We start from the raw sequence: 16,903 nt of genomic DNA, 5'->3' as shown, positions 1-16,903 counted from the left end.
TAGTGCATGCTGCATACGAAACTCTATGAGAAAATTACTTGAAAATATGTGTGTGTGTGTGTTATGTGTGTGTGTGTGTGTGTGTGTGTGTGTGTGTGTGTGTGATTTGAGGACTTAAAATCATCCACAAAGTGATCCATCAATTGAATCGTTTAATGTGACATGATTTTGATCCTGATTATAATGGTCTAGAACCCACTATTCTGTATTTTCTCTCAATCCAAAATCGTGTGATCTCTTAAAATCTTTTTCCAAGTGTCATATGCTTTTTCTAAATCAAAAAGATCCTGTGTTGTGTATTAGATGGCATTTTTACCTACAAGAATCCGGTTTTGGAAACCACATGCAATATTGGTTTCCAGGTACCAAACAAGTCGATTATTTATCGTAAGATTTCCATGGTCTTACAAACACAACTAGTTAGTGAAATTGGCCTATATTGGAAGGATCAATTTATGGTCACGTCAGGTTTATGGGCACAATGATTGCATACGACGAGAAGGGAAATTTCCAGTTGTCCAAATATCATCAAAATATGTAACAGTGTCTCCAAACATGACTCCTGGCAAGTGCTTCAGGAGTTGATAATGTATGTTATCAGCTCCAGAAGCAGTATCGTGAAACCCTGATCAAGAGCAGTATGAAGCTCATGTATCGAAAAGTTTCATTGTAGTCTTCCCATTATCTGAATTAAAATTAATGGCTTTCTTTTCTTGCTGTTTTGATGGAATTCAGGTACATAATTTAACCGAGGAAGAATGTTTGGCCAACGTCTCACCAAGTTTATTAGCATCTTTGAGATGGTGTATTGAACTTAGAGCCTTACCCATGATTTTCTGGATCATATTATTCCACACCTTGACGAGAATTAATTTTGATATATAGTTTCCTTAAGACAAGCGTTTACTTTGCTTGAAAGTACATTGCTTTGGCGTTTAACATTTATATTTGTCCAAATTGTGGACCATAGGATGGCGACGGAAATAGTGCTCGGCTTTCTTCCGTACCTTCCTAGCCTGTTCACAATCATATTTTTCGTACATGAGGAATTACGAAGAGGACTTTAGGGATGCATCGTCCAATATATTATTTAGTTCATCCGAAAAACATTTTTATGGCATCAGGAACATCATTAAAAAGTTCAGGCCTAAGTTTGTCACGACAGAAGAGTTTTCATATAAAGGCCAGTTAAGCCTTTTAAAATTCCATCTCGATGATGGAGAGGAACTCAGATGGATTCACAGGTGTTAGTATCGTTGGGAAATAAATCGCTTCACAAAGGTCTCGTGGACTGACCATTCGAATTCCTCAATAGGTTGGAGTCAGTAATAGATAAATCAAAGAGCTGAATATGTTCTGTGTGATGTAAATAGGTAGTTGAACCGTCATTGTAAAATGCATAAATCATTATTTGAGATGAAATCCTCCAGTAATTTACCTTTGTGTTTGTATTAGTGCTGCCCAGAGTGGATTGTGCCCATTTAAATCACCCATGATTATACAAGGTTTAGGGAGTTCATCATACAGAGCCTGAAGATCCACTGCTGAACAGATGATGAAGGCAAATGTACAGAAGGAAACAAGAGTAACTGCAACATGCAAAGTAAGTCTTAAACGGCCTGGAGACTTGTTTAAGTACAACCGATTACATCATTCGAACAATGATTGAAGATCCTCCAGTGGCTCTATCGCCCATGGGAGAAAACAATGATAATACCATTATACTGACGTAAGTCAAAATGATCAGTCTGCTTTAGATATGTATATGTCTCTTGTAAGCAGAATACTGACGGGTTTAAAATCTTGGACTAAAAAGATGTAAATCATTCAAAATTCGTCCTGGAACAGTTCCACTGTATTAAGAATTGAAAAAGAAAACTATCTCTTCGGAGGGATTAACAGGAGATCGACCCCTTACTTTCCTCGAAGGTGACAAGCTATGTGTCCTATCATGGTTGTGAAGGTCGGACACATCCATGTCTCGAAGTGATCCAAACTTGTAAATAGTTGGACCGGATTATTTGCCTTTCGGGGGTTCTACCACTTTGATTCTTTTTAATTGTTTCAGCTCTAGGTCTGGATGATTTTTCAATTTGTTTTCTCATTGTTGTCTGATTTTGATTTTTGGAGATGATGTTTTGTGAATGAGGACGGATCCTTATCGTAGATGTCGTGGACTGATTTGATGTTTGTGAACTGGATTTTGTGTAGATATACATGTATATATATATATCTATCTACTCATAATATAATCAGTAGTATACGTTGCCTGTGTTTTTCTGATTGTTATATTAATATTTCATTAAATGCGTGAAAGTGTCTTTGCTTTATGAAATTCATCGTTCATCGTTCATTGTTTATTGTACATCACCCGAACCGTCTCTGCTGCATTTTCATCTTAATCTTTAGAACATATTGGACATTTGTTATGCGCTATAATCCACATAGTTAAGATAAGAAAAGATAAGACTTCAGTTGTGACTTGAAAGCTGTCAGAAAACCAGGGTCTTTGATGTGAACTGGCAGTGAATTCCATAGTCTTGGGGCTGCATGCTGCATGACAGGATGATCGTTTAACAAATGAGGAAAGTCGGAAAGTAGGTACAGTAAGTAGGAGCAGGTTCTGAGTTCGAAGAGTTCTGACTGGTGTGTATACAGCGATCAAGTCAGTGAGGTAGGATGGGGCTTGGTTGTGGAGGCATTTGTAGACCGCGCAGAGAACTTTACACTTCATACATGATTTAATGGGGAGCCAATGAAGTGATTTGAGGACTGGAGTAATGTGACATGATTTTGACTGTATTCTGTATTTTCTGCTGTCTTTTAAGCTGAATCCTGTTAAGACCTACAAGAATCCACTGCAATAATCTAGTCTGATGAAATTAGACATCTGACTAGAATATTCACAGTTATAGTTCCCAGTGTCCCCAATATGGAAGTAGTAGGTTTACAAGTCTGTCAACCTGTACATCCATGGAGGGATCAGACTTCAGCCATACGCCAAGGTCCTTCACCAAAGGAGAAAAAGCAGCCTGTGAGGAACCTGTTATGTTTTCACTGGTGATATTCTTCAGTTGTTGTGATTTCACATCATTTACTTTTAAAACTCAACTTGTTATCCATGTTTTGATGCACACGTGTGCTCAGGTTGTGACTTGTCAGCATCCCATAGCACATGCAATGCAAACAGCGAGTGAGTGAGTATGCGCGTGCATGCGTGCGTGCGTAAGAGAGTGCCTGCGTGCGTGAGCGCGTGGCTTTGAGTGAGTGCGTGCGTGTGTGAGTACGTGCGTGAGTGAGTGGGTGCGTGCGTGAGTGAGTGAGTGAGTGAGTGAGTGAGTGCGTGCGTGCGTGCGTGCGTGCGTGAGTGAGCGAGCGAGTGAGTGAGTGAGTGCGTGCATGCACTTATATCATCGTGCGCCATGCGATAACACGTTTGAGGATAGGTGTTCGTCATTGGTTGACGTCCTACGCGGAAACTGAACTGTACTTGTATAAACTATGACATTACAATCTGACAGCGGTGTTTCCCCTGTAATCCAAGGATGAAGGTATTACCGATACTCCTGCCTATCGCGCTTTCCTCACATGTTGGTAAGTTCCCATCTCACTTATTCTACCATTCAACAGATAGCCGGTCTCTTATCCGCTCTCGACATTGTTCTATACAGCGATAGTTTGCTGTAAATATTGCAGATATGTTTGCTGTTTTAATCCCACATTCACGATGCCTGTCAGTGCTCTAACCCTTGCTAGATAATCCAGTGATTGATACAATGCGCATTGTTCAACGACGCCAGGGTACGATGACACCAACCACGTCATCCAGCATGTGTGACTGGAAATCCCCAACATTTATACCGTATCCCATGCTTGTAATTTGATCGGTGGTCAGGTTAGTTCTCTATTTCTAATGAATGTCATCGTATCACGAATATTGGTCCATGTGCTCCCTAACGGTAGTTTGCAGTAATGTTTTAATCTACCTTTCCAATCAACGCTATAAAAAGATCGCAGATGACAAGGATCTATTTATATGTTACTTTTTGCTTGGATTTTAATAATAGTGTCGAACTAAACCCACAAGGTGACGCAAGATGAACTCATGTACCTATTCTTTGTAATAATATGTATGTATGTATATATATGTATATATATATATATATGTATATATATATATATACACTCATAATATATTCAGTAGTATACGTTGCCTGTGTTTTTCTGATTGTTATATTAATATTTCATTAAATGCGTAAAAGTGTCTTTGCTTTATGAAATTCATCGTTCATTGTTGTACTTGTTTTTTAAGGCCGGTTCATGCTAAACTGCGGCGTTAACCGTATAGGGGGCTATAGTTTTCCTGAGGAAATGATAACTGTTTGACATCCCGGTATAAAATGATTTCCACTGACAAGGACATTTTGCTGAATTATCCTCATTGCTTTAACGCGTGTGATCTGTGAATGTGTGCGCTACCCTGACACAGGAAGAAATAATCCTTCAAAACTTACTTCATCAGGCAATGACGCTGAAGTGCGAGATACTGACACAATGAACTGCACCACAGTGCTCAGCAGACCGTTGTGAGGCATCAGCTGACATGACGTCACAATCAAATGACATCACTAATACAATGTATCTCCGCCATGATCCCCGTGACGTCAGTTTAAGCCTTAAATCTCACGGGCAAATCGCGAGTACTAGAATCCCATAACCCAACGGTTCATTTGGATGACGAAGCGGCTTCAGGTTAGACACGGTGTGTGTGTCACGTCCTTATTCTGTCAACATTTAAACCTCAGTCAACAAGACACGAAACAAAGAGTGATGCTTTATGGGTGGGTTACACCGACTGACTGATTGAGTTTGGTTTTACGCCGCTTTTAGCAAAATTCCAGCAACATCACGGTGGGGGACACCAGAAATGGGCTTCACACATTGTACCCATGTGGGAATTCGAACCCGGGTCTTCGGCGTCACGAACCAACGCTTTAACCACTAGGCTACCCCACCGCCCCGGGTTACACTGAACCGCGACTTGTCTGAGACCACACGAGATCTCACTGCGATTATCGATCGCAACGGTGGTATAAGTTGTGGGCGACCAATGTTGACTTTCCGCTTACACCGAATATAGTGTGCGACCTGTCTACGACCAAAAAAATCCTTTATTTTCATTTTTATCGCGACTTGATTGAGACTGACGCGAGACACGAAACAAGGAGGGATGATTAGCGATAACAGTGAAAATCGTGTAAAGCTATAAAATATGTCAGTTATGATACACCCGTGAAGATCCGGGTTAGAATTGGTCTTCAGCAACCCATGTTCGTCGTAAGAGGCAACTAACGGGATCGGGTGATCAGGATCGCTATGCGCGGTTCACATGCTGTTGATCACTGGATTGTCTGGTCCCAGACTCGATTATTTAGAGACCCCGATATAGCTGGCATATTGCTGAGTGCGGCGTAAAACAACAACCAAACCAAAGCTAACCAAATCGTTTACACCTCAGACAGCGATGCTTCAACAACAGTACAGCTATCCGCCCGGATGAAATGGCCCTTATATCACAAAGCCTAGTCCGTCGTACAGACCCTGAAGCAAATATATCCAAGAAAGGTCACGCAAGTCTAGAAAATGTGGCAAGTCTAGATTTACTCAGCTTCTGAAAATGAAGAAAGTCTCAGGGCTCCTTTTCATTATTATTATTTTTTTATACTATGAACTTTTTTCAGTAAAATATGTTCATTTCAGAGACTAGTTGTTAGTCTACACAAAGCCTAACAATCCGGCCTAGCGTACTCGTCTACGAATCGCCGAGATCATTCCAAACAGGTCCCCAGCTGGTTCTGTCAGAACGGAATGATATACTATCAACCAGCCAAATTACAGCTTCCATACACCCACGCCGTTGTGTACTTCTATTCCTTTAAAGCCATTCAGATTCAACATTCTCTGAAGTTCTACCTGGGAAACACAACGATGACATGCATTGATAAGTACATTTCTATCTTAACCCGCCGTGTTATCACAAAATAGTGTTTTTAGGGCATCATTAAGTCGAACAGGTTGCTGAAGAATACAGAAACTGAGCTTTATTCAAAATAAATGAAATAAGACAGCTTAAGTGTTCAAACGCAAGAGGGTGAGTGAGTTTAATTGTATGCCGCATTCAGCAATATTCCAGCTTCATGACGAGGTCTGTAAATAATCGAGTCTGGACCAGACAATCCAGTGATCGACAGCATGAGCATCGATCTACGCAATTGGGATACGATGACACGATGTGTCAACCAAGTCAGAGAGTCTGACCACCCGATCCCGTTAGTCGCCTCTTACGACAAACGCAAGTAGAACTAGCTATAGCGCGCTCGTTTATGGAAAGCACGGTGAGTGGACCAGTTTGTATTCAGCAGTATTAGGATATCTGCTTCCAACGTGGGGAATCGACATAGGAACTTTGGCTTGATGACTGAACATCATCCACTACGTAAACATCTTATCCACGAGCCACAATCCGCCCACATTACATAGAGAGTAGTGCTTCGTGACAACCAATGTTTCGAACTACACTGACACATTTTCACCGATTTTTGTGAATGAGTGACTTCAGTTTTACGCCGCTTTTAGCTTTTAGCAATATTCCAGCAACATCACGGCGGGGGACACCAGAAATTGGCTTCACACGTGGGGAACCAAACCCAGGTGACGACTTGAACCATTAGGCTACCCTATCGCCCCAGTTTTGTCATGAAGTCACTAATATTAATTCATATGAATTCAGAGTAAAGTAAATATTATTTTGTTGCAGGGGTATTTGGGATCATTTCCAGATGTACCCTGAAGAAGGAGGACAGTTTAAGCTTCCAGTGCCGCAAACATCACGTCATCTACGATCCAGTAGTATCGTTGGGTAAGAATGACGCCCACCCCTGCGTCCCTGGCACCCATGACTGTGCTGGACTGAGTTCGGATCTCCGGATGATGCGGAGCAAGTGTTTCTGGAGAAGACGTTGTTCCGTCCAATGGAAGACGAGTCAACCGCTGCCTTCAATCCAGGGTAGATGCAACGGCCAGACACCTACCTATGTCGCGTATGATACTCCTAAATGTATTCTGAAAGGTATGTACCTGATATGTGTCTGTCCGTCATCAACTTGGATGTTGTAAACAAGACACAAACTAATTTTAATTTTTTTAAACTATAATGGCTTTGCTTCAGTTAATAGAATTACATTAACAAAAGGTTCAAATTTTAAAAGTAGCTTTTACAGTTGTGATGCTACCCGAGTAGCTGAGATTTGGTTAGTGTATCAGCTGACGCAGATATTGTAGTTGTCTGTGGTGCAGTGTGCGAAATAGTTTCCATATTTTGCGAGCCAGTCGGGATAGCTATGCCTGAAAGTTACTACCCCACAAAATAATTCACTAGTCAGAAATTTGAATGAAAACACGGGTTTCACCATCAGGCTGTTAATATGATGAACAGTTTTATCTGGCCATAATCTTGCATGATTTAAAAGTGTTATAGCTTAACAAATCGGAGAGAGTAATATATTTACAAAATGCCCCCCTGAAAATTCACTGGCTAGTCCTGCCAGTGACTGTGGAGATTTAATGGCCCGACCGGATTTTTACTAGCCACGGGCTAGCGGGCCAGTGGCTATTTCGATCAAGGCTGTAGCGTCACGTCAACACACCGTGCTGTTCAGGGAGGCACTGAAAGACCATCTAGAAGTGATGATGGTCATAGACATACACCTTGCATTTTCCCGGCTATGTTGCTGACAGGCTCTGACTCAGGATCCATCCAGGAATCGAACCAACGATCACAGGTTTCTCTCACGCCTAAGGGGTGCACCAATGTATAGGGAAATGGGATGCCTTAGACGACTCGGTCGCCCACGCAGGGGAACTGACTTTCTCTTTTGTGCTTCAGCTGGTTCAGTATATTGATTTCCCAATACTCCATCTTGATGTTATTTCCATAATAAAAAAATAAATCAAATATACATTTTTAAATAAATGCAGAGTGACATTATAGTGAATGCTAATCTGTCCATCTTCTTGTCTGTTTCCAGCTAACGTGTTCAGTATTTGCGACAAAAGTGGCCATCTCTCCCAAGTCAACGAAGGCGTCATCAGGAGCCATGACCTGTTCCCGCGTAGGTTTCCTCGAATGAGCAACACCACCTGCACCCAAATTTTGAAAGCAAAGGATGGACACCGGCTACACCTGTCAGTGGTCCATCTCCAGTTGGACGTGGAGGACCGATTGACCGTCCGTCACTACAGAGGCACCAAGAAACTGGAACTGATAAACTCGCACAGTCTCATGAACAAACAGCTTGATGTTGAGGGAGATCTGGATATAACGCTGGAAGCGTCAACCAAAGGGCTGACTGAAGAGGTTGGCTTCATCATCAGATTTGAATGTGAGTTAAAACGTTGATTGTTCATATAGCGTAGGTCTCCAGCCAAATATGCCTGTCGTAAAAGGCGAGTTATTTGATCCGGTGGTCAGGCTCGAGTGAGTCAGTGAGTGAGTGAGTGAGTGATGCTGAGTGCGTGCGTGAGTGTGGCTTTACGCCGCTTTTAGCAATATTCCAGCAACATCACAGAGGAGGACACCAGACATGGGCTTCATACATTGTAACCCGAGAGTCAGTTAATGTGTCTGAGTGGGGTATTCATGCTCAACTGCGGCATGGTATCTCAGTGAGCTGGCACTATAAAACGAGCTTAAGTATGGGCTAGTAAAAGCAGCCAGACATACACACGCGTGCGCGTCGTCATATGAGCGAAATATTCAAGTACGACGTTAAACCCAATTTCACCTCACCTCACCTCGTTTCATCATAAGTACAGGTTCAAGTCTCTGTAAGGGTTTACTATGTTAAGGCAAATGCATTTCTGATGTGTCTTCCTGTGATGTAGAAGACTCCAATCCATCGCGTAGACAATACCTACATACCGTCTACATACATAGACGTTGATATTCCAGTTGTATGGTAATCCGGAAGTTTGTTAATCCGAACAGCTCAGCTTGGAATGGTACCGTCCGAGCTAATGGATCAAACATTATTGTCACTCTTGCAGATATAAAGGGACTTTACATTTGCCAAGTTCAAGACGGTTTATTCTGTCAAATGAAGTCATAACCAAAGGACTACGAAAACCCAGATTAAAATGTAAGTCAATGCTTCCAACTTAATTGTACATCGTGATGATCGTTTAGTATCCTGTCAATCAACTGAGTCATCACTGCTTAAATTACCTTCTCATACATCTGATTTTAAGAACACGAATCATGTAAAGGCAACCATAATTTTGTCCTTAAATCTACTGCCAAACATTTTTCTCCAGTATAGTCTAAAACAATCGTTTTTCATCTGCAATATACAAAACATAGATACAGTCACTCAATGAAGCGTTCACATTGTATTTAGAAGCGATACGAGGATAAGTAACAGAAGTCAACTGACATTATATTACACACCTTTTCGAAATGTAATGTTAATTTAATGGCAATAACACAGTGTCATATGCTTGATTATTTACAGAATTCAGGGTATAATCAGGTAAATGTTCTAAACGTTTGAGAAGGAGATAATGACGGAGATGACCTCTGGTTACAGATGTTGCTTCAGTGGATGAACGGATAATCAGGTCCAACTCCCCGATGACCTTCCAATGTCCCCCCTTCCACGTCCTCTACAAGCCCGTCGTCATGGCCGGGGTCAACACCTTCAAAGGACGCGTCATGTCGACTTCCAGGGATTGCCATGGGCAGTACACGGGGTTAATCACAGAGACCAACAGATGCTATTGGAAGGAGCAGTGTGAGATTGGCAGACGATCCAGCATGCCCTTGACAAGAACATATGAGCTGCGGTGCCTTGCGCTGATGCCTGACTACTTGTCTTCAAAGGGTTATCAGTGTCTTGACAAAGGTATGCTTGTGTACTTAGAGATCTGTGGTTTTTATTCCGTTGGGGTTCTGGGCTAGAATGGGTCCCTTACATCATGAGTTGACTTAAAGGACCGGGAGGAAAGCCTTTCTGGATCGAATGGTTATATGGATCAAAACCCGAAGGCGTTCTCCATAATATCAAGCACTGTACTGTTGGAATCCTTTCTATTGAAAGGCCACCCTCATATAGAGAGTTAGTGGGATTTAGCCAATGAGCAGCATTACAGAACACTGAGTCGTGCTTGCCCAATGTGGGAGGACAACACGATGTGATGCATTTCTCAGACAATTACCGCTATGGTGAAACACATGGGTTACAGAGTTGATAAACCTCGAACACAATCGGGTAAAATGCTGGATTACAGTGAGTGAGTGAGTGAGTTTAGTTTTACGTTACTTTTAGCAATATCACGGCGGGGGACACCAGAGATGAGCTTCACACATTGTACCCATGTGGGGAATGGAACCCAGGCCTTCAGCTTGACGAGCGAACGCTTTAACCACTGGGCTACCCAACCGCCCCCCTAATGAAGGGTGTGTGAAGAAAGACGATACACGGAGAGGAATACCACAGAAACATTTGGCAGTTCAATCACAATAGTTATCTCTGAGTTCCAATAAGGCTGTTTGTGGGGACAATCAGACATTTGCCTTCAAATATTTCCCTGTCGCTGTGCATAGTTGCGGAGCTTGATCATGCCAGGATAAGATACCCATGGGTTTCGAATCCAGGATACATCTTTATCATCTTCACCATAAGGCTCTAGGGTTTCGTTAAGACTCGGCTTGTATCACAGCTTTATCTGTGACACGATACATCAGAAATATGATCAGCCAGGGTTAAACTGATTAAACACTCTTAAACACATTTACAAATAATATGATATAAAATGTGAGTATAAGTGAATGAGTGAGTGAGTGAGTTAAGTTTTATGCCGCACTCAGCAATATTCCAGCTATATGGCAGCGGTCTGTTAATAATCGAGTCTGGACCAGACAATCCTGGGATCAACAGCATGAGCATCGATCTGCGCAATTGGGATACGATGACATGTGTCAACCAAATCCGACCTGACCACCTGACCACCTGACCACTCGATCCCGTTAGTCGCCTCTTCAGACAAGCATGGGTGCCGAAGATCAATTCTAATCCGGATCTTCACGTGTTGTGAGTATTAGAGTGGACTGAGCTATCAATAAAACAAAATAAGATTATAACCCAAAATTAATAAAAAGTTGAAAACTGTGTTCTGTACAGGTCACATAATTTGCCTCTTTACAGCTAAGGTATTCGACATGTGTGACAAAACGTCGGTCATCACCACAACAGAAGGTCTGATCAAGAGTCACTCCAACTTCCCCTGGCACTACACAGCACGGCCAATAGTATGCCGGAAGAAAATCCGCATCAACCCGAAATATGGCCTTCATCTTTACACAGACGAAATGGACCTTGACCCGTCAACAAGGGGAGATAACCTCAAAATATTTCTTTCTCGGCCAAAGACGAAATATTCCAAAAAATACGTCGGGGGACGAAGAGTCAATCTCCACATTTCGTCAGGAATTGTTGTAGTCCAGTTCAGAGTGTCCAGGCGGTCAAAAGGTGGAAAGGGATTCATTTTGCGATTTAAGGGTAAGTAGCTAAAGCAATATGCAGACAAAACAAATAGATCTCTATTCAAATCTTGATTTCTTTGGGGATTCTAGGGGCGGTGAGCAGTGTGCGAAATAGCCACTGGTCCGCTAGCCCGTGGCTAGTAAAAGTCCAGTAGGGCCAGTAAATCTCCACAATCACTGGTCCGACTGTCTAGTGAATTTTCATGGGTTCGTTTATATAAATATATATAAATACGTTTTAATACATTTTTAAATCATGCAAGGTTATAGCCGGATAAATGATGATATTTTACCTTTTTGTTATATTTTGCTCAGTTTCTACATTCACATTTCGGGCTAGTGAATTATTTTGTGGGCTAGTAGCTTTCAGGCAAGGCTAATCCGACTTGCTAGCAAAATCTGGAAACTATTTCGTACACTGGCGGTGGGGTAGCCTAGTGGTTACAGCTCGTCACGCCGAAGACCCGAGTTCGATTCCCCACAGGGTGAAGCTGATTTCTGGTGTCCCCGTCGTGATTTTGCTGGAATATTGCTAAAAGCGGCGTAAAACCAAACTCACTCACTAGGGAAATTAGGTTAGAATTGATTATTTCTGGTCAGTTGGTTAATTGGTCCATCGATTATGTCCATTTGGCACTTAATGATGGTCAAGCTACGTGGCGTGGTTGATTATAGGTCTCGTAACAAGACGAAGTGTATCGTTGATCATAATTTTAATCACTGGTTTGTCTGGTCCTGAATCAATTGCAAATGTGGGTCATTGCAAAGTATGGCCTTAATCACTGGATTGTCTGGTCCAGGCTCGATTATGAACAGACCGCCGCTTTATAACTGGAATATAGTGCGACGTTAAACAAACAAACCAACAAACAACTGCAATGACGAATACTTTCAAGTCTATTTGCTGCAGGCATTGTCCAGCCACACATTGACGTAAACGAGGAGGACGCTATGACCAACGAGGTGCCTAATGTTGAGATCAAACCAAGATGCAAGAACAAAGACATAAGTATGACCCATACTACCCTTCACTAAGTTATTCACACATTATTCAAATATTTTATGTATTTTTCTTCAAATTTTGTAAACATAATTTGGATTCTTCACTATATACACGACAGATGTGTTGGGTTTTCATATTCATCACTAGGTATTTCATTATCATTTCATATTTTCAGGAACCATTTTGTACGAAGTAAGTGGGAAGATAGTTGCCTCGCGAACTGGATGTGTCAGGAACAGAAGCTCGAAACATGTGAGAGGAAGTCTGTCACGGAAAAGGAAACAATCATTATCAAACAGATCACTTCGACTTCGACGTCCGCGTGATAGTCACCGAAGACGGCGTCCTTGACCGAACAGTATCGTTATCATGACATCCAAAATTAGACATGTTTTTCTAAAGTTGGATGACGCTAACACCCTGCCATTGCAGACAAGAGAAGATTCTCATAACTCTGCTCAAAGTTACCATTGAATGGTTTTGAAGTTGTCACTTGGTAGAGCTAAAGAGGCAGTGGCGCCCACGTCGTCAAAGTAATGGCGTCTTCACCGTGTACTTCGTTCTGTACTTCCGGTGCTATATGTGTCTGCTTTTCATTTCTTGTCGAGCCGTTTCCTGAACACCAGGAAGCATTACCAGCGATACAGTTCCCTAGTTATCGGTGTGTGTATTTGAGTTGCCCAGTTATCGTTGTGTGTATATCGGTTCTCTTAAGTACGTCAATACATTCCGTTTTAGAGAGGTCGGTTTATAAAGAGGATGGTGGGTTTCCATTTGTTGTATGACGTTACCCGTTTCTGTGTTTTCCACCGTGTGGTGCTGCATCGCAACGATAGTGCTTGCAGGCAATGGTCGTTTCACACACAAGCAAATGACAGAAGCCTGTGCCGGTCCCTAATTATTAGAGGGCTGGAATATTGCCATGTGTCAGATACAAGACCATTCCATCATTTGGTGAGATCACAGTTGTACTTTGTCATACGAGTGTAACACTTGTGTAATCTTCCTTTGCCTCATGTAGACGTGTTCACTTTTGAAAGCTCGACCTATGTCACCGAGAACAAGCGCATCCTTGTCATACTGCCCATCAATTCAATACTCGTGTTATTTCCTGCTTCAAGTTTACAAATACAGTGAAACCTGTCTAAACCGACATAAAATGCCGGCTTAGACAGGGTGCCGGATTAGACAGTAGATATGCTACATTCTTGTTATCACACACTATCACCCATTACATCTAGTGCTGACGTTCTACCATGAATATACACTGCCTTGTTTTGTTCAGTGTGAAACACTTTTGTCGTTGTTGTCTTAAAATTGTTATTCTTGCAATAAAAGTTTCAACAGCCAACGATTGTTAAGTCATATCATTAAAATGACACTGAAGGTAAAGCAAACATATTTGAATTGCTGTAGTTCCATGTTCATCTCATCCGCAACATTCTAACAGACAGCGTCCGTACAGAAACAGCAAACATACATTAGGTTTGAAAGGAGGATATCCTCCCTAATTCCACCGCGTGCAGCTCATCAGTTTTGTATTAGCCCAAGTTTACCAGGCCTAATACATGTTGCAGATAAGCGGACCTAATTCCATTTTCCAGACACGATAACTGTGTCCGTATCAAATCCCTGCTTCAAATCAAGGGATATAACTACCGTAACTACAAGGAACGGGTGTAAACCCTTCAAGGACAGCATGTAATTTATGTATCCAAGATCTGGATCTGATCTCTTATTCAAGGACAGCATGTAATTTATGTATCCAAGATCTGGATCTCATCTCATATTCAAGGACAGCTTCTAATTCATGTATCCAAGATCTGGATCTCATCTCATATTCAAGGACAGCATGTAATTTATGTATCCAAGATCTGGATCTGATCTCATATTCAAGGACAGCATGTAATTTATGTATACAAGATCTGGATCTGATCTCATATTCAAGGAAAGCTTCTAATTCATGTATCCAAGATTTGGATCTCATCTCATATTCAAGGACAGCATCTAATTTTTGTATCCAAGATCTGATCTGATCTCATATTCAAGGACAGCATGTAATTTATGTATCCGAGATCTGGATCTGATCTCATATTCAAGGGCAGCATCTAATTTTTGTATCCAAGATCTGGATCTGATCTCATATTCAAGGACAGCCTGTAATCTATGTATCCAAGATCTGGATCTGATCTCATATTCAAGGACAGCATGTAATTTATGTATCCAAGATCTGGATCTGATCTCATATTCAAGGGCAACGTGTAATTTATGTATCAAAGATCTGGATCTGATCTCATATTCAAGGAGAGCATCTAATTTTTGTATCCAAGATCTGAATCTGATCCTCGTGCCAGTGTTACATATCCGACCAGAGGCACGACGGGATGCAGTTTCTAAATTCAAAGTGGGCCTTGTGTCATGCAAAAGATACACTGGGTAATAACAGACAATCCAAAGAGGAAACTTTTTCTCAGCTAATGAGCCTAATAGTGGAACAGTTTCAATCATCCAAACTGTTACGTTTTGTTGAAACGAATGTATCACTTTGATGTAATACAAGCATGGTTTACACGACCTGGCTATATTCGTCAGGAAAACTGCACAACAAAAGTCACACCGAAAGTACAATCAATTTCTGTACGAGGTTAACACGGAAGGTTTACGGTGGCAGGTATCTTCATGTTCAACCGGAAAATTTAGTTTGCCTGAATATTTTCCTGGTTTGAACAAAAATAAAAACTTCTCTCTCTTGTGATCGTACTAGGACTTCCTCATAACTGACTTTTTTGGCAACAAATACAGAAAAATTCACTTCTGTAGAAGGAATACTAATGGCCGAGGAATATACTTTACTACTATTTGTGGTATTATTGTCCGCAATGGTTAATGCTGTTGAGTAATTATTTCAGACATGTACATATTCCATAAATATTGCCATGCCACGTTAGGATACGAACCATCAGCCTTGAAAGGAGTTCACTTTAAGAAGTGAGTGAGTGAGTGAGTAAGTGACCCCCTTAAAATACACGGCAACGCGACAATGCGACATAATGAATATATCGCATTGTCGTGTTGTCGCGACAATACCGTCCATATCCTTGTACCTGTAAAATGGGTACCCGGGAGGATGTGCGGGCAATGTGAGTATTTAATTCATTGTGCCTAACAAGGGATGTTCCCAAGGGAGTTGAAAGAGTATCCGAAAGTACGAAAGTGTCCTATGACCGGGGATAGTAATGTACGTAGCGCCGTGAGCAGGCAATGCGCCTGGATATGCGCGCCATATAAGCGGACTATTACTATTACTATAACTATTACGTTGCAAAATTTGTCTGTTGATTATGAAGATGAGCTGCTTGTGGACGATTCTAATCATCCTTCACTATCATGATCTAAGTCTGAAGCAGTTTGATCCACTCGAATTCTCAAAGCTTGGTTTCGGTTCAGTCCTGTACTCTTGTCCTTGGACGCCCTGAGCGGGTCGATCATCACCATGTTTGGCTTGTCTGCAAATCGCAGACTGAAACATCGAATGCCGTGACCTCGGTACGCGGTTTTCTGACAGTTTCCAGCTTGTCAATAGCGCCTAGACTCTAGGTGCTTTGCAAACGCCGCAACCGAAGTTTGTACACAAACAACGGATGAAACAAACCATCCCACAAGTGAGTGAGTGAGTGAGTTTAGTTTACGCCGCTTTTAGCAATATTCCAGCAACATCACGGCGGGGGACACCAGAAATGGGCTTCACACATTGTACCCATGTGGGGAATATAATCCAGTTCTTCGGCGTGACGAGCGAACGCTTTAACCACTAGGCTACCCCACCGCTCACCAAACCACAAGTATATGACGGACGCAATCAGTAGGACTGAGAGCAATACTGGCCTACATAGACCCTCCTAGGAAGTGTTGAAATCGGGAATGACAACCTACACCGTTGTGCGGCACTACTGGGTGCTGCATGTGCAAACTGTGGCGTTTCTATTAGTGTAAAGTTTACTCTCATATCAACCGGGGAGGTAGGGTAGCCTAGTGGTTAAGCCGTTCGCTCTCTACGCCGATTCCCTACATGGGTACAATATGTGAGGCCCATTTCTGCTGTCCCCCGCGGTGATATTGCTGGAATATTGCTAAAAGCGGCGTAAAATCAGACTCACTCACTCACTCTTATATTAACCTATCTTATATTTGTTTTTTACATTTGGTATTAACATTTATGTTTCATATATCAAGTATACTTGACGACCATCCGTTCCTTTCCATTCAACACTAAACTGAGTACAACACATGATGCATTCAAC

At 41.8% G+C, this 16,903-nt stretch overlaps 1 protein-coding gene across 2 annotated transcripts; it reads left to right on the top strand.

Moving 5' to 3' along the window:
• Window positions 1–3,475: 3,475 nt before the first annotated feature.
• LOC124290687 lies at window positions 3,476–13,232 on the top strand. 2 transcript variants are annotated; one of them, XM_046727485.1, is made up of 8 exons: window positions 3,476–3,594; window positions 6,818–7,129; window positions 8,088–8,441; window positions 9,106–9,197; window positions 9,645–9,959; window positions 11,262–11,615; window positions 12,510–12,608; window positions 12,778–13,232. In XM_046727485.1, exons 5-8 carry the CDS (start codon window positions 9,689–9,691, stop codon window positions 12,951–12,953), a joined length of 900 nt encoding a protein of 299 aa, XP_046583441.1. In that variant the 5' UTR covers window positions 3,476–3,594; window positions 6,818–7,129; window positions 8,088–8,441; window positions 9,106–9,197; window positions 9,645–9,688; the 3' UTR covers window positions 12,954–13,232. The 2 variants fall into 2 exon arrangements, with proteins under 2 accessions (XP_046583441.1, XP_046583442.1); XM_046727486.1 differs by lacking the exon at window positions 3,476–3,594 and adding an exon at window positions 3,878–3,895.
• Window positions 13,233–16,903: the final 3,671 nt, after the last annotated feature.

Source organism: Haliotis rubra, unplaced genomic scaffold, assembly GCF_003918875.1.
Source record: "Haliotis rubra isolate DU_JTF1 unplaced genomic scaffold, ASM391887v1 Scf470, whole genome shotgun sequence".
In the NCBI taxonomy this organism is placed as follows: Eukaryota; Metazoa; Mollusca; class Gastropoda; order Lepetellida; family Haliotidae; genus Haliotis; species Haliotis rubra.
This window is presented reverse-complemented; position numbering and strand designations above follow the sequence as displayed.

What these genes read in the sequence shown, in the direction of transcription:
- LOC124290687 (XM_046727485.1), top strand. Translation starts at nt 9,689, where the DNA reads ATGACCTTCCAATGTCCCCCCTTCCACGTCCTCTACAAGCCCGTCGTC. An exon ending in TTATCAGTGTCTTGACAAAG is followed by an intron (nt 9,960 to 11,261) that starts GTATGCTTGTGT and finishes GCCTCTTTACAG; the next exon opens with CTAAGGTATTCGACATGTGT. An exon ending in ATGCAAGAACAAAGACATAA is followed by an intron (nt 12,609 to 12,777) that starts GTATGACCCATA and finishes TCATATTTTCAG; the next exon opens with GAACCATTTTGTACGAAGTA.